This window comes from Prosopis cineraria, unplaced genomic scaffold, assembly GCF_029017545.1.
Source record: "Prosopis cineraria cultivar Desert tree isolate PC_DT_omini unplaced genomic scaffold, ASM2901754v1 PC13, whole genome shotgun sequence".
In the NCBI taxonomy this organism is placed as follows: Eukaryota; Viridiplantae; Streptophyta; class Magnoliopsida; order Fabales; family Fabaceae; genus Prosopis; species Prosopis cineraria.
The window spans coordinates 37,585,287-37,603,837 of record NW_026555344.1 but is presented as its reverse complement, the minus strand read 5'-3'; the positions used below and the strand labels follow the sequence as shown (position 1 = coordinate 37,603,837).

The 18,551-nt window shown below is 30.7% G+C and overlaps 2 protein-coding genes across 2 annotated transcripts in view; both read left to right on the top strand.

The window, feature by feature from the left end:
- LOC129290794 (ferritin-3, chloroplastic-like) overlaps positions 1-8,580 on the top strand; it is a 38,080-nt gene extending 29,500 nt beyond the window's left edge. The window contains exon 9 of the transcript XR_008588565.1: positions 8,570-8,580. The gene's annotated coding sequence lies outside the window, so the exon portion shown is untranslated. The remainder of the gene's footprint in view (positions 1-8,569) is intronic.
- LOC129290088 (dirigent protein 19-like) lies at positions 119-17,444 on the top strand. Its single transcript, XM_054926794.1, has 2 exons — positions 119-194; positions 16,552-17,444. Exons 1-2 carry the CDS (start codon positions 119-121, stop codon positions 17,205-17,207), a joined length of 732 nt encoding a protein of 243 aa, XP_054782769.1. The 3' UTR covers positions 17,208-17,444.
- The last annotated feature ends 1,107 nt before the right edge of the window (positions 17,445-18,551 follow it).

Genomic DNA, 18,551 nt, shown 5'->3' with positions numbered 1-18,551 from the left:
TCTGTATGATCAGTGAGGGTTGTGCTTGCACCACCATGGATATATCTGATAGTGTGTTTTCTTCCTCAGAACACGAGTCCTGTGATGGAAAGCTTGCCTCACCTTCTTGTGGGTATCCATGAATATCCAAACTCTGAGAAGTCAAAGTGGGTCAAAAGCATCGACATCCATAGAGAAATCTTCCATCAACGATGGTAACTGAAGGTTGTCTTCATCAATCGGGCAATAGACATGATCGTTGGAGAAGACTGGGGGGGGGGGAGCTCAGAAGAAGTATCCTCTGAGGTAGGGAACAAAAGAGCGTTAACAACATTGAAGTCATGAGACTCAACTTGATCAAAAGTCGAGCTTATTATACCTTCAATGTATGACCATGAGGGCTAAGAATCTCAGGCTCCGTCTTCCTTCTCTGCTGGCTTCTGCATGGTAAAGAAATAGATGCTCTTGTATTATGAATTGAAATGGTGAGTGACCCTCTCAATGTGTGGAAACAGATCAGTCCAAAATAGCTGTTAAACTAATGATAAATATCGTAAATTTGTTCGGCTTACATATTGTGCATTTATTTATGATCTGTGGTTAAATGAATCAGTTACTTTTAAAAATAAATAAATAAATAAATAAATTTCTAATTGTGATATGTTGATGAAGAGATAAAAACGAACGGAGCTTCACCGACTTGCATTTCCAAGGACTTTTTTTCCTCGATAATTGCCATGACAAGACCTACCCGATGTTATACTATTTAGACAGTAGAAATTGTATGTAATCAAGAAAAATTAGTTTAATAATTTACTGTGTCCTTTTCGATTGCAACATAATTGAAACTGTGAACATAATTAATTCTGCAGTCTGTACGTATAGAAGCTTCACGGAAATAGCAGATTAGGATTGAAGGAAAGCCACGTTCATGCGCGGTGGAGCACACTATAGCGCATGACATGCCTCCACGTGAGAAAATGGTCTCGTGAATTAAATTACAACCTTAGCACGGGAGGCTTAGCTTAATTGATAAAAAGATTTGTATCAGTTTAACAGAATATCTCAAGTTCAGAGTTTTATAATATTGGTGATAGAGTTTGTATCCGGAAAGATCATGTTCTATCTCAATTCAAGGACAACGATTTCACAACAAATCCAATTATGATTATATATAAATCATATGGAGATAAGCTTATCTATGTTTAGTGGCCAATGAAAAAGTAGATAGATCTGAAACGTAAACTTGATGTTTGAACGATGATTGGATGATCAGGAAAAACTTTTTAAGGAATGAATATCTCTTTGGCCTGAAATTTAAGGAATGAATTGGAGTCATAGCATCGTAGTTCCGCGGAATATATTGAGTATCAGGTTGCCACATTAATTAAATCAATCGCAGGACAGCTTTTTCGTACATTTCTTGCTCTGTCCTTAATTGCTATGGGATCTCCGACCTGCACCCTCCATACTTAATATTTTAAGATGATTTTCACATCACAAATTTATCAAAAAAGATGTATAATTCATCGCCACTTATGTTTCTTTTCTTTTCCCTTATCATTTAATTAGATAGTATATTATTATAAAATTGAACATTATTACACCCCGACCACCAATGAGTGATTAATATTGAATACTAATAATGAATATGGGTAGATATATTTTCTTGTCACCCGCGGATCTTCAAATTGATATATAATCTTATTTTTTATATTTTAATTAAAATTTTCATAATTAAATATAATTCTTTATCGTCATTTGAAAATTTATGAATGTAAACCAAAAATTATATGTAATAAACACTTAAATTTATAGGACATTTTTAGACAAAATTAAACCTACTAATAAAGTTAATTAAATACACTTTATAGCTTTATTTTTTAAAATAAAAATATAAGCTTTCAAAAATATTATTCCTTTAATACTTTATTTATGAAAGAGTATTGAAAAGAGAATATAATAAGAAAGGTAATATTGAAAAAGTATTATGTTTGAGTTACTATCTAACACTAAATATAGATACTTCTTCTAGCAAAAATTTAAACCTTAATTTATCATATCATGAGGGACAAGCTTTTCACTAATAAACTCAACCCTTGTTAATAATGGAGATAGTTTTTTTTTTATACAACATCAAGGTATCCACCGTTGATAACTTTGACTAATTCCCTCATTATGGGGTCTCCCACAAAGGAGTGAACGACTAGCCATGGAGTGCTCTTCATTTTTATGAGAAAGAAATTGAACCCCTCACCACATGCGCAAGGGATAAAGTAAGATCATGGTATTGAAACTCGGACCGGATCGGCCGGGTCAACTCGGAAACCGGTGACCCGATCCCTTATTCGGTCTGGGTTTACTCCTAAACCGGTGAGGGAATGAACCGGTGTAATCTGGTTAACTCGGTGGGTTGACTGGGTCAACTGATTTTTTTTTGAGATTTTTTTTTCATTTTTAATTTTTCAGAGTGCTGAGTTCAGAAATAAGATAAAAAAAAAGTGAAACTAAAGTCAAAAAATTAGAAGTTAGAGGTAGAGCACGTTAAGTTTAATCCAGATTTTCAAATAGCATTTAGTTCAGCCTTTTATCTGTATCTCTCCTCTCTCGCCCTAATCTAATCAGCATCTCTTCTCTAGCTTAGTCTTCGTCTCTTCTCCAGGCTCCAGCTCTATCTCCATCTCTTCTTCAACTCTATCTCTGTCTCTGCTATCTCCATCTCTTCTCTAATTTAGTCTCTGAATCTCCGTCTCTTTTCTAACTCAATCTCCGTCTCTTCTCCAGTTCTATCTCCATCTCTTCTCTAGACTTTTGAGATTGAAGAGTTGTAATTGTAATGATAGATATTTAAAGTGTTGTATTTTATTATTATTAGACTTTTGAGTGGTTAAATTTGGTTGAATGTTTTTATAATTAATGTCTTTTTATTTAAATTGTATTATTTTAATCATGACCGGTTTGCCACCAGTTTAACCCCCAGTTCAACCCTAATTGAACCACTAACCCGTGATCTAGTGCCATGACCAGTTCAACGACCGGTCCGGTTTTACGTACCTTGAATAAGATAGCCATTATGTCATACCCACATGGTGTAATCAAGATAGTTTAATAGACAATGAAATGTTATGGGATTGGACCTATTTGTTTGAATATTCCTAACTTTTCAGGCCTAAAAAAAGAAAAGGACCAAAAATAGCCCGAGATGAACTGAACTCATAATGGGCCTAACCCAAACACAAAGAGGGTAACGTGAGATCGCTCCCTCGTGCCACGTTAGATTGATATGTAGAAAGAAATAGTAACTCCTTTCTTTTTCTTGTTTTTTTTTTTTTTGGGGGGGGGGGATGAAGACTGATCAATAATCACAACATGATTACAAGCTAAGCAAGTCTCTTGCTTACATTTTTTAAGAAAGTATTTATCATATTTCGCCTTCATCATGTAGGAATAGTTTCACTTTACATACACTTAGAAATATTTCGCCATCCTCCTTTCTTTATCTTAATTCTTAATTCTCAATTCTTCATTAGTTCCATTTCATTTTACATACAAAGTTATGATTGGCACCAAAAAATAATTATTTTAGATGCTGCAAGACCAAGTAATATCGTGTACTACTTTCAAACTCATACAAGTCACGGAACCATAAATTTATATATTACGTGGGATCCGGCAATGAGCAACGTAGTCTTATGCTTCTAGAATGGTCATTGTCGGTGGTGTGTGGGTAACAGGACTGAAACTTCTTGTTTGGTTTCTTGGAAAGTATGAAAAAAGGAGTGTGGAATATAATGGGGCGGGAAACTAAGTGAGGGATCGGAAACGAAAATATGTACAGGATCCATGAGTTCTAGATGAATTTAAAGTCAACAAAAGTAAGAAAAGTGCACAAATACATGTATAGTTAGTCAATCCCAACAAACACACCACTTAGACTCCAACGTTAAAATTTAGAACACGCGCAAACCATAATAAAAGTCATTGACAACTCCTTTATGTATCCCGGTTTGTGTATAGATACGTTGTTTTCAACATTATAAGACTTCTTTTTTCTTTTTTTTAACATCCCTCAATTTTAAATTATAAAATATTTTTAAATAAAATTTTACCTACTAATAAATCTTATTAAATATATTTAATAACCTTATTTTTACAAAATAAAAATATAAACTTTTAAAAATATCTATCATTTAATATATTAAAAAAAGAAAATATAAAAATTAATTATAGAAAGATAAAATGTAAAATTAAAATCAATACATTTAATTAAACTTTAATATACCCAAAGTATCTTATATTTTGAAATGAAGAAACTCCTTTAAAAGTGTGGTATAATTTGGGACAGAGAGAATATTATGTTAAAAATATAAGGTATTTTGAGTATTTTAAAATGTCATTAATGTGGTTTTTCCAAAAAAAAATCTTAATTAGATGTGTAGTTAATAAAGTTTTTAATTGATAAACAACAATTAATTAAATAAGAGTAAATAGGAAAAGAATGCATAATTTTAAATGTTATTGACTAATTTATTGAAAAATATGAATTAGTTAAAAAAATGTCCTATAGTAATACTGAAGGGATGGATATATATGCATTGAATTAATCTTGGTCGGCAGGCTAGGGCCAGGTAACTTAATTAATATTTTAAATTTAACCCCACAATTAATTAAGAAAAAATTACATATAGGTTTCATTGAGTGGACTTATTTACAACTAAATCTCATAAAATTCAGAAACTATAGGTAGGTCCCTTGAGATTTGAGTGCAATTTAAAAATAGACTATAAAGATAATAATACCCCTATTAAACATATATTATATCAATTAAATAATTAATTTATAACTACTTTATCAGCAATTTATAACTATAATTTTAACATTTTATATTTATAAATTTACATATTTAATAGTTAAATAATCATGCATTACTAATAAAATTTCACATTAATTATTATGACTATTTTATCAATAATTTATAACTATAATTTTAATTTTTTATAATTATAATTTTACATATTTAATAGTTAAACTAATCAATTTAATTTAATTACTAGATATATAAAGTTGTAATTGAAAAAAATTAAAGTTATAGTTTTAAATTATTAATAAAATAATTACAAATTATTTGAATGATTTAATGTATATATATTTAATATGAGCAATTTTTTTATTTAAATTTTAAATTATATTCAAATTTTAAGAGAGTTAGTCATAATTTTTAAATTTTGTGAAATTTATTTGTAAACAAGTTAGTTTCGTAGGATGTATATTTAATTTTTCCATTAATTAAGTAATCAGTAATCAATAAGAAGACGGATTAAAGAAAAAGAAAAAGAGGGTGTTAGGACTATCAAGAAAGTGCGTGTCACTATTTGCATAGTATATTACAAATGGTCTAGGTGATTTATTTGGCGTTTGAAAGGTTTTGATATTGACTAGTGTGTACAAAAAATGATCGTTTACTTGTGACCTCAGAAGATCATGGTGGGGGCAGCAATGGTGATATGTCCCCTTTGAAATTTCCTAGCAGTGTGTTAGGTTCACCGTCGAACCACCAATGGACAAAACATATATACCAAGAAAAAAGGGTCCTTTTACTTTTCTTGATACGTTTCTTCTTTCCTACAATTTTATTGACTCGCTTTAATTACTCTTTTTTTTTAAAAAAAAAAAACTTTGTGGTTATGCAAGGAGGAGATCAGGAGGTATTATCTTCCTTTCTTCCTTTAATTTCTTTCTGGTTTTGCCAGCAAAATTCTTGGAAGATTCACGAAGAGACTGGTTTATCATTTCGTGTAATTAATTATTAATTAGTTTCAAAGTTTGCTGGTGGTTGCGCTATCACGTGGTGTCATAATCATTCCCCGATTTTGTATCATTTTAATTGGTGTAGTTGTTAGGGAAGATCGCAGTGCTCCATAATTGAAAACCAATTCTGGAGACTTTAAAGGTCTCTTTGGGAGGGTTATAGTAAAACTCTTCTCCCAACAAAAAAAAAAACTTCTTTGATTTAAAAAATTTAGATACAAATGACTGAAATGGAGAGATGGAAATTTTAAATTCTTTCATACAACTATCATTATTAGGAAAAAAAAATCAGATATTTTCACTTCAAGATGAAGAGGGTAATTGGATTCTTGATCGCTCCACTCTCAAGAACCAAGCTGCCTCTTATTTTAAAGAACTTTTTAGCGAGGATGCTCAATCCAAACTAAAGTTGATAATTGATAAGAGCTTTCCTCTTCTAACTTTTATTCAATTGCAGTCTATCCTTAGAGAAGTTACAGAAGAAAAAATAAAAAATGCTGCTTTTGATATTGACACTTTTAAGACTCCTGGCCCTAACGATCTCAATGTTGGCTTCATTTAGTGCTATTAGAACGACCTCAAATATGGCATTAACCAACTTGTCAAGAGGATATTCATTGATCGCACTCTTATTAGTGAAATCAACAACACCTTCATTACCCTTGTCCTTAAAATTGAAACCCCGACTTGAATGAAGGATTTTCCTTCGATATCTTTATGCAATTTGAGTTACAAGATTATAATCAATATACTCTCCAATAGGCTACGATAATATATGAATCATTTGATTGGAGATAGCCAATGTAGCTTCCTATAAAGAAGACAAAGTAGTAATAATATCATTATTGCTCAAGAGATCATCCACTCTATGAGAAATAACGCTTGGAAAAAGGGCTTCATGGCTCTCAAGATCGACCTTGAAAAAGCTTTTGACAAACTCTCTTGAGATTTGATACTCTTCATATTATCAGATGTAATGAGAAACTCAGAAAACTCATCATGACAGCCATTTCTTCCACTTGTATGAGAGTCATTTTAAATGGAGAACCTATAAATGAATTCACTCCATCACGTGGTATTGGACAGGGAGATCCTCTTTCAATTTATCTCTTTGTTTTTTGTATTGAATGTTTGAGTCATAGCATTCATAGTAGCATTGATAAAAAAGATTGGAAACCCGTTAGCCTTACAACTAATGGACTCTTATCTCACATTTATTTTTTGCTAATGAGTTGTTTCTTTTTGCATAATCATCCCTTAGACAAGCAAAGATTATTCAAAGATGTCTCTTTAATTTCTACAAAGCTTTTGGGTAGAAAGTTAACAATACCAAATGCAAGCTTTTTTGCTCTAAGAATGTTAATATCAATAGAGTCATTCAGCTTAGTGAGGAACTAGGAATCCCCCTAATGACAACCTTGGGAAATATCTTGGGATTTCTATTATTCACAAAAGAGTTTCTATACTCACTTTTGCTCCACTAATTGATAAAATTAACTAACGACTTTCTAATTGGAAGAGTCATTTTCTCAACACCACTAGGAAAGCTATTCTTATAAAATATGTTTTCTCTTCTATTCCTAGCTATGTTATGCAAACCATGCTCTTACCTAATGTTCCAGTTGATATGGAATCTTACTCTCGTAATTTCCTTTGGGATTCAACTAATAGAGCTAAAAAGCCTCATCTATTATCTTAGGACTATATTACCAAGAACAAAGATCATAAAGATCTTGGCTTTAAAAAGCTTAAAAACCAAAATAAGGCCTATATTATGAAGCTCTATTGAGGAATTATAATGAAGCCTAATTGTCTATGGGTTTATGTCTTACATGATAAATACAAATGCAACAACCCTACTATCCCTATGGTTCATAAATCCAACTCTTGTTCTTACATATAGACTAGTATATACAAAGTCTAGGACTAATTCATATCTCACATGGGCTGGAAGGTAGGAAAAGGGGATCAAATATCATTCTGGTATAACAAATAGTGCCCCCTTCCTAAACCCTCGTTATATATGCATCTTCTAAAGAAAACTCTATTCTCCATGCAATAAGTTTCTAATTTTTGTTCTACTTTAAGTAGTTGGAAGCTTGATAAATTTTGCAGATATCTCTACCAAGATGTCATTAATCACATCATTGTTGTCCAACCTCTTAATGCTAACATTGACAATGATATTATTTATTGGAGGCCTTCTAATGATGTAGTTTCATTATCAAATCTGCTTTTAAGGCTATTGATAATCATTACGACATCCTTAACTCTAAGATTTGGAAATGATCAACATATAAGAAGATTAAGACCTTTCTTTGAAAAGCATCTTGGAATTGTCTTCAACCTAAATTCACCTACTCTAAAGGTGGAAATACTGTCTTAGGGCATTGCCCTTTTAGCTGTAACTCCTTAGACTCAACCACTCATAGCCTGAGAGATTGCAAGAATTCTAGAAAGGTTTGGATAAAATTAGTTAAACAATCTAAACTTAACACTTTCTTTTCTCTCCCTCTTTCAAGATTGGATACTTTGAAATGCAGAATATGATGAGGGGAATGCTTGTTCTAGAAAGATCTCTTGGCATAAACTATTCGCCCACGTGTGTTAGAACATCTGTAAAGATAGATGCAAAAACACCTATTCTAATGAAGATAATCTTAATAGAGACATCACATTTACCAACATTCAGATATCCTCAATGATTGATATCTTCAATCTAAAATCAACTTTTTGACTCAACAGGGAGATAAATCAAAAGCAAAATGGTTATGCCCTAAAGATAGATGGGTTAGACTTGATATAGATGGCTTAGTCAATAATCAAGTTGCTACTTCCTGCAATGGACTCACACAAGACAAACATGACAATTAATTAAAGGCTTCTCCAAATATCTCAAATATTATCCAAGTATGAGAGTTGAACTTATGGGCATCTTGGAAGAACTAAGCATTTGTTGGGTTAAAAAGATTGATCAGGTTCATGTCTACTCTGACTCTATGAAAGCTCTCATGATAATACGCAACAAGTTCTCTACTAATCATCCTTTGTAAAGTCTTTTGATTCATCCAAACTTTACCATCCTAAATACACAATCACAATACAATATTAAAGTAATAGGATTAAATTACCAGGACAACACTCACACATCATTGTGATAACTAGGATTAAATAAAATCCTCGAAGAACTTACTACAACTCAAGAGTTTAAAGATAAATAGTTTAAAACATTAAGATCGCAAAAAAATCCTTATTTTTTAAAAATAATGTTTAAGCTCAAACCATGATTAAAAATTAATTTAGAACAAATACAGAAGTATGGGAAACAAACCACATCAAAATTAGGCTAAAATGCCATTCTTTTGTAAATTCTTGCATCGCGGCGGATGACACATAAAGATGAGTCCCTCGAAGGCCCCATGCGCGGCAACGTAACAACCACGCGCCACAACGCATGCTTATTGTCATGATAGCCTTTGAACTTTTGGAAGGCGTCGTTTTGCCATTCAATGTTCGATTTGGGACAATTCAAGTGTCCACATGAAGCTCTTTAAACCCTCTAGCTAATGGCACCAGTTTCTCACTCAAACAATTATTCATTAAAAGGATGGATGCCCAAATTCAAAATGGTTTGTTTTCATAATAAATCACACACTAAGGTGTCCAACTCACAATACCAAATGCCGTTAGCCTCAGAGACACTTTGACCACCTCAAATGGACCACACACAATATAACAATTTATTCATATCATATAAATAAGTAGTCACATTCAAAATGACCACTAAATTTCCATTTGGCAATAACACAAAGGGGTAGATTGTATTTAGCACACACATTAACTTGGTCATTTTATGCACATAATTCACTTTAAATTTATCACTTGTAATTGTAACTTGGCCGAACACACACACATAATTCACATATTATCCTTGGATCAAGATACACATACTTATAATAAATCCATACAAGTAAAATCCAAGTTAATGTCATGTTCATAAGTTAGCATATATATATATTGACAAATTCGTTACAATACCTAAAAAGAAGAAAGGGAAGAGTTATTCAACGACGCTTTTCACTCTTCAAATGCCCCTTCTTTCCCTTACCTTTACCAGAGCCTTCACCTGTAAAATATAATTACGGGATGAGATAAACATCTCAATAACTAATATAGTTTATCAAATGCTTATTACTACAAATAGCCATGATAAAGTATCAAAACTAAGATAATATTAAGTATACCATATTTATAAGATAAGTGTATCTTTTCACAATAATTTCACACTAGCATAAACATCTAACCACCGAACTTTCAATACTCCCCGACATGAAACCATAAGCTCTCCTAAATTAACTACTTGTTGACCTAAGCACATTTTTGATGATAGAAACACCTAACCAAAGGTAATCTAACCCACCTAAGGACTATGATTTTTTTTTCTTCACACACTTGTAATAGAGGCGTCGTTGACTCCTAATCGTATTCTAACAGTACTAGAGAGTTGCCAAATTGCCTGGATGTCCCATGGTAACAGTCCCATATAATGCTACACCAGATGTCCCACGGTGCTAGCTCAACTATATGAATTTTTCACTCACATATCTCCACACACACATAATCCTACATATCTCAGTCAGCTTTCATCCCCTATGATCATGCTCTTTCATAATTTTCACTACTTTTCATCACATTTTCACAACACAAACTTATATACATATTATATACATATCAATTAAAATCAATTACCTTTTACAAATTAATTTTCATACTAAAATCATTTACAATGTCAAATTATGCACAAAACTCTTCAAAACCACAACTTTATCATTTGTATTTACTTCTACACAGTTATAATAGTTAATAAACATAATAAACTATATGGTTATCTCAACCTTTTGTCATAGAAAAGGATTTCCGTGGCTTAACATTAGTTCCACACATTCTATACATACGATAAAGCTCAAGCAATGCCCAATCTACACAATCAAGTAACAATCATCAATTATCACTCCGGTTAACTCCGAATTCACTAGGTTTAAGTGCCTATAATACCCAATTTTCTTTTCTCACAACATCAACCATTTCTAAATACTCTAACCATCCTATGAAACATCCTTACACACCAAAATCACTAACTAATATCCCACATTATCTCAAAATCTTTGAATTATATTTAGGGTTCATTCAAACCCTTACAAAAAATTCTTAATTACCACAAAACTCATAAACTTAGGGTTAGAAGCTTAATTTAACTCTTCAAGACCTTAAATAAACTAATAGGTTCAATCTAAACCTAAGGGAACCGAAACCAAAGCCTCCATTGTCTCAAATGTGTAGATTTTTTGCATAATGAGGGCGAAGAGAGAATGTGCAATTTACCCAATGATGATTCAAGCTCTAAATGCCTTTAAAGTAGCCTAGGGATCGTGCCCTAGTAGACCACAAGCTCTTCTCCATTGCTATCTCGTTATCCCTCTTTCTTCCTTCTATTTTTGATCTATTTTTTGTGTCTGATAAGTGCAAATTTTGCATGTGCGTCGTAGCGTATTGACACGCTCGTCGCGGCACATGGCACAAAAAATCTCACAAAATTTTAAACTTTCTTCCATGCCATGGCCTGCTTAAACATCGACCTAGCCCTCTCCTAAGTCTGTCCAAGAATTCAAAAACCATATTAGTCTCTCATAAACCTCGCTAAATCAATAATTTATTTAAATTGACCAAATTATCCTTGAAAACACTGATAATTATTAATGGAAAAATTTAGCATGTTACACCTGACTTCTTAAAAAATATAATAAAAAGAGCTAACGAAAGCATAAACGCCGTACCGCAACTCAAAGAAATGTAAATATTTTTTGAAAAATGTGCCATGTACCACAGCATACGGTATAGAGCAATGCTTCTGGTTTTGTGTCATACGCATTTTCCCTTACTTTCTTTTCTGATTTCAAGAGTTGGAAATGTCTAATTTAAGTAAAATCTGTGCCACATGCCACGACGCATGCAGCATATGCTGCGATGTGTGGCACAGTGAGGCTATTCTCACAAATGGTCGCACATTTTATCTTGTCTTGCCATTCCACCATTCAATCCTATTAACATAACAACCAACCAATACAAAATATCAACTCAACATCCAAACTATAATCAAACCACTAATTACAAATTTACCCCTAATTAGCAACTAATTTTTTTGGATTAAAATTTAAGATGTTACACCCTCTAATTGCAACTATCAACAAAATTGGAGATCTTGTTATGGAAGACTGGACAGTCACCTTCAATCACGTCTATAAGGAGGCTAACAAATGCGTAGATTGGTTGGCCCATTAGACTTCTATCAACAATTTAAATATTTATATTTTTGACACTTCACCACTTGAGTGTAGAAATCTTTTGTACGCCGACATGGCACAATATGTTGTTTAGTATGGTGTTTTTTTGTCCTCTTATTTAGGAATTAACAAAAATAACCTTACTTGTCATTTTTTACTATGATATTTTTTTTCACACTTTTACATGCTAAATTGATATTATTACTTGTCATTTTTTATATGAATACTAATGAAAACAATACCCTCACTTGTCATTCTCTCCACCACATCACCGATGGAGAGAATAACAATTAAACAAATGAGGGTATACACATGTATCATGGTTGTTAGAATATTATATTTGTTATTTTTTATATGTGTGCTTATTAAAACATTATGATTATTATTTTTTATACGTATACTTGTAAAAACAATATATTTACTTGTCACTTTCTATCACTGGTTAAAACTTATTTTTTACTCTCATGTTTGTTAAGAAGTCATGGTAACTTGTCTTGTTATATATGTGCTTGTCAAATTAATTATTTTATTTGTTATTTTTTACTATTATGCTTGTCAGAGTATTACATTTAATATTTCTCAAATTTGTATTTCTTAAATTGTTATTGTTACTTACTATTTCCCACGTGTATGCTTGTAAAAATAATATAAAATTAGAAGATTAATTTTGCTTTTTCACATTCAGTTTTCTATTCCATGTCCCATCTCTTCCAACAAAAAAAAGTAATGTAAATTTTAGTCCCTTCAAATTTATTTCGATTATTGATTTAGTCTCTTAAGTTTATTTTTTATCGATTTGCTTCATTATATTTTCTTAAATTATCATGTGAATCCTTTAAGTTTTAAAACATAAATTGACTTCAAAATAATTTAATATGTAAAATATATTGATAACTTAACATATATATGTAACTAAATGAGAACAATTAACCCTAAAATTAATTCAATTTTTATCAATATAATCTCTTGTATGATGTTTTATTCTCTTGTTTTTAAAATTTTAGAGTCTATTTTTTTTCTATCTAAGTGGTTATATTTTTTTTTATTAATTTACATGGCTTCCATTCATATTCTATTATCCATGTCAGCAAATTTTAGTAGTGTAACCTTAATTTTAAATATTAAGGACCAAATTGATAAACACAATAAATTTAAGGGACTAGACAGATAAAAATTAAATTTGAGGGATCAAATTGATATTTAAGACAAACTTAAAAAATTAAAAGTTGTTATTTACTAGTGAAATTTTCCCAAGCTGTTATTGATTTTAATATTTTAGCTAATCAATTTTGGTTATGTACTTTCCCCCCTATATTCAAATTCTGTTTGGATCTCAACAAAGCTATATAAACGGAATGAGTTGAGTAATTTATTAGACATAATTATATTTTTAGGAAAGGTCATCAGAGTTGGTGAAAATAATGTAGCAAATTTACGCTGGAAGGTAAAATTATGAGTGATTTTTTTTTAGCTTATAAACTAAGTATATGACAATTCAGAAATAGCAATTTCAGAGAACAAGTGAGGATAATGATGCGATCCACGTCTTCACGCTATATGAGAACACATGTACCTCCATGCGTTGCCTTCTAAGTTAAGTTCAGCTCTTACAAAAAAATTATTATCGTAATTGCAATTTATACTTATAATTATTTCTTTAATTTCAATTTCTGATTAATATATTTTGCTTCAAGTCTGGGCCCAGACTATTCCCCCCCCCCCTCTCTCATGTTTTTTGACCAAACTTCCTCTAGCATGTTTGAAAAGATGTCACTTAGCTTTAGAATTACTTAATTTTATATTCCAAGATATTTAACAATTCAATGTATTAATTCTCTAATCTGAAGCCAAATTGACAATTAGACTAGATTAAAATGTCAAGCATATTCCAACTTTACAGCTCAACTAACCAATCTAGCTCAGAAGCAGAGGTATTTCGAAGAATTTGGATTTGATTTCTTTTTATGCTCAATATAAAATATATTTCAAAACTACTATTCTTTCTACTGTCTTAATCATTTTTTTCGGAACATATGGCTGCAACAATTTTAATTACTTGTTTTTATCAATTTTTTAATATTGGTTTTATTGTTGAATTGTGTTTATCTTTTTGCTTTTAAATACTTTTATCTTTCATTTAGTTCTTTTCATGCCCATTTTTAATTTTTAATTATTTAAGATTTCCATGTATTTTAGAGAGAAGCGTCTTCCACTCTTGTACTAAAAAATGTCTGAGTAGTTACAAGCAGCAGGCAAAGAATGCCAAGACTTTTTTTTTTTTGTAAAAAGGCTATTTATTCATAAAAAAAATCGCTTTCTCATTGAGAAATTTGAATTTGATGACTGTAATATAGGTATTGAGTGCTTGTACAATCTGAATCTTTAAAATTTAAATCAATAATTATAAACTTATACTTTACTTAAAATGAATAAATGAGTTTATATAAATTATTTATCTAAATTTTAACAGTTGAAATTATATAAGCACTCAATATATGAATTAAATATGGTTATCAAATTTAGATTCCTAATTGAGTGCATAAATGATGTAAAGAAAAAGTGTATAACAGAAAAAGAAAACGACTGAGATGTAATTTCGAAAGAAGACAGATAATTTTGATTAAAAAAAGGACGAGGAATAATAATTATAACAAATATTATAATTTATTTTTATCCTCCCCCATTTTAAAATAGAAGAATTTTAATCAAGGATTAAGGAAGAGAGATATTTACCATGGGTTCCCAAAAAAAATCAGAAAATTCTTTATAAGATTTCTGGACTTAACAAAAATGAAATGAATAGTTGAAAAGACTAAAATGCCTTTCTGTAAAATTAATAAATACTTGATTATTACCTAATTTTACTTATTATTGCTTACTTGTACTTATTAATTCCTTGTTAATACTTGTTAAATAGTTAATTATTTAATTTTATGACTCCATAATCTTAAGAACATTACTTGTTAATTTTATAACTTAGTTGTTAATTTATCAATATAACTTCTTTACTATTTACTTGACTTATAAATCATTTACAAGACTCGTAAGTTATTAATTTTGTTTCTCCATTTGTTAATTTATCAATATCAGTTATTAATTATTAACTTTTACTTGTTAATTTACAAATATCAATTTTAAATTACATGACTTGTCAATAATCATGTTAATTGAATCATTTTGTTCTAAATGTAGAATTATTAATTATTAATTCTCTAGCTTTACTAGTTAATTTATCCATATCAATTGTCAATCATTTTTTATTTCTTTTGTGCAAGGATACTTCAATTTTTTAGCCAACCATTTTATTTCAATTTAGTCTAGAAATCCAGCAGAAAATTTTCACATTTTTTTGAAACCCATTAATAAATATCTCTTTTATGATTCCTAACTGAAATTCTCATTTTTAAAATATTAATCATGCACATGGACCTTTAAATATAATTAAAAGTTTTTTTGCCAAGCAATTCAAGGTAATTGATGCGTGCAAAATAAGTTTTCCTTTCATGTATCACTCATAAATAATACTCCCTCTATTTAAAAATATATGACATTTTTTAGAGACTGAATGTTTAAAATGAAAGGTATTTTACATATAAAAAAATGAAATGTATTTTAAGTATTTTAAGATATAATTATTATTTTTTAAAAAGTATCCCTAATGAATAAATCACTCTATATTTATTTTAAAGTCAAACATCCTATTAAATAGAGATAAATGTAAAAAGATTATGTTAGTTTGAAGATAAATTTTTTGAATAATATTTAGTTAAAAATACTTTTATATTTTTGAATGGAGACCGTATCACTTTCTTACTTATAAAATAATATACTTTCTCTGATTTCATTCATAAGGCACGTTATAAAAGGTTCATTTAATTTTATTTATAAGTCACTGTGTGACTGTTTATATAATATTTAAAAAACATTTTTAAAGTTATCCTTAATAAAAGAGAAGAAGTAATATGATATTATTTTTTGATTTATGATATAAAGATATGCTTAAAATTTTACACATATATTTTTTGTATTAGTATTAATAAGATTGGTAAAAATAACTCATAAAAAATTAAAGTAGTTATTATTCATAGCCCAAGATGTTTGCTAAAGGTGATAACATTTTTGCGGACATTGATAACCTTAAATATTTCTGATACTCTTTAAAATAACTAGTAGCAGTAATATTTCAGTAAAAAAAAAAACTAGTAATATTTGATAACAGAATTTTTTTCTAAAACATGGCTTATATGTGATAACGAAGGAAATATTATTCACAAGTGATTTTAATTTGAAAATGTATTCAGATTTAGTATTAAAATTGCATCACATTTTAAATGTTTAATTACATTCGGGGGTAGAAAATGCACTGTATAATGACTATATTAATAACGGTAAAAAAAATATTATTCATTGACCAACGAAGCAGGCGTCCCGCTTTCCGTTGGAATTTCTGGCTATAAAGGACCCAACTCAGGACTTGCTTCTCCCAGAAGCCCCCAACACCATCTTCCAACAATGGCTTCCCGATCCCTCACCTTCGTCTTCCTTCTCCTCTCCTTCTCTGCTCTTCTCATTTCCGTCTTCGCCGAACACAACTTCGTCCGCCCGCTCGATCGGAAGGTCCTCGGTCTCAAGAAAGAAAAGCTCAGCCACTTCCGATTCTACTGGCACGACATCCTTAGTGGCCGGAATCCCTCCTCCGTCGCCGTCGTTCAGCCGCCGATCAACTCCACCACGGCCTTCGGACTGGTGAACATGATCGATAACCCCCTGACACTGGGTCCGGAATTGAGCTCCAAAACGGTGGGAAGAGCTCAAGGGTTTTACGCGTCGGCGTCGCAGAGCGAAATAGGGCTTCTAATGGCGATGAATTTCGCGTTCGTGGAAGGGAAGTACAACGGAAGCACCATCACGGTGCTGGGGAGGAATTCGGTGTTCAATAAGGTGAGGGAGATGCCGGTGATCGGAGGCAGTGGCCTTTTCCGATTTGCCAGGGGATACGTGGAAGCTCGAACGCACTGGTGGTCTCCCACTTCAGGGGACGCCACTGTCGAGTATAATGTTTACGTTATGCATTATTGATTCTTCTTCTTCTTCTTCTTCTTCTTCTTCTTCGAATTCAATATCAGACTTTCTTTTGTTCTTTTTTGGTGTTAATGTTGTAGACTTGTAGTCATATTTCGGATGTGAGATATGGTTTGTTAGGCTTTTGCTTTAATTGTTATTTTCTGAGGCATAATGTGGGGGTTAGTCTGTCTCCCTCCAATTAGAACGATGATAATCGTGATAATAATTTATACCCTTCTTCTCGCTGCGTGATCTCCTGTTCGTAGTCTACACATCTTGATTGATGATTTTCATCTCGTAGACAAACTTGAGTCTTTCAGATCTTCATTTTGATACGTGTGTGTTATTATATAGCTTGTGTACTGTGGTTGTTGAAAGACAAGTGGTAATCAGATATCTGGAAGAAGAAAAGAAAACACAAGGGAATATTTTTAGGAGACGGAAGCTGGTTGTGGTTGAGGATATATATAGAATATCACAGAAAATTACAAATCCTGTTTTGCTACTTTGTGAAATTTATTTAAATGGTGTTAGCAATAATTTAAATATGAAATTTATTTGAACATTGAAGTTGCTATGCATACTATACATAGTAACTATTCTATTATCAAAACTTGTATGGAGAATCCTGCGAATTATCTCAAACTATGTGCATATTGTCAAATATCAATTTTAATTTTTTAAATATAATTAGTTATAAAAAAAATATCATATTTATTTATAGATCATCTATTCATCTTACGTAATTCACACAGTTGATATTTGACGATTTACGTCTAATTTTCAGAAATTTATAATTCAAGCATACTAATTAAAAACAAAGTCCTTCAATTAATTTAGCTGACAAGTACAGATCAGGGTCACTGTGAATCTACTGATTTTAATAATTGTTTAAATTTAGTTTTGTCGTTAAGTGACTCGCGTTTTCCTCCTCTTAAATATTTTTATCTTTTATTTAAATTTTCAGATCCATTTTTAATTTTGAATAATATAAATAAATAAAATGATTGTTATTATCATATTATTACATATATTTATAAAAAAAATCATATTATTACATATTTAATGATTTTTCATCCAAACATGTACTATAAAATTAAAATTCCCATGTATTTAGGGGGAAGTGTCTTCTATCATTATGTAAAAAAAATGTCTTATTAGAATTATGTACATAAGTCTATCAAAAAACAAAAAAGAATTATAAACATAATAAGGCTAAGCGTGCCTGAACTTTTGACGGATACTTTCCTCTTTAAGATCATTTAGGCGAATTATAAATGATGTAAAACATTGCGTATTTTTATTTCAAAGCAGTAATATATTTTTAAAAAATTAATAATATAGCACAAGACATCATGG

Coding starts and splice junctions, on each gene's coding strand:
- LOC129290088 (XM_054926794.1), top strand. CDS start 119: ATGAATATCCAAACTCTGAGAAGTCAAAGTGGGTCAAAAGCATCGACA. Junction 195..16,551: donor GAAATCTTCCATCAACGATG/GTAACTGAAGGT, acceptor CCAACGAAGCAG/GCGTCCCGCTTTCCGTTGGA.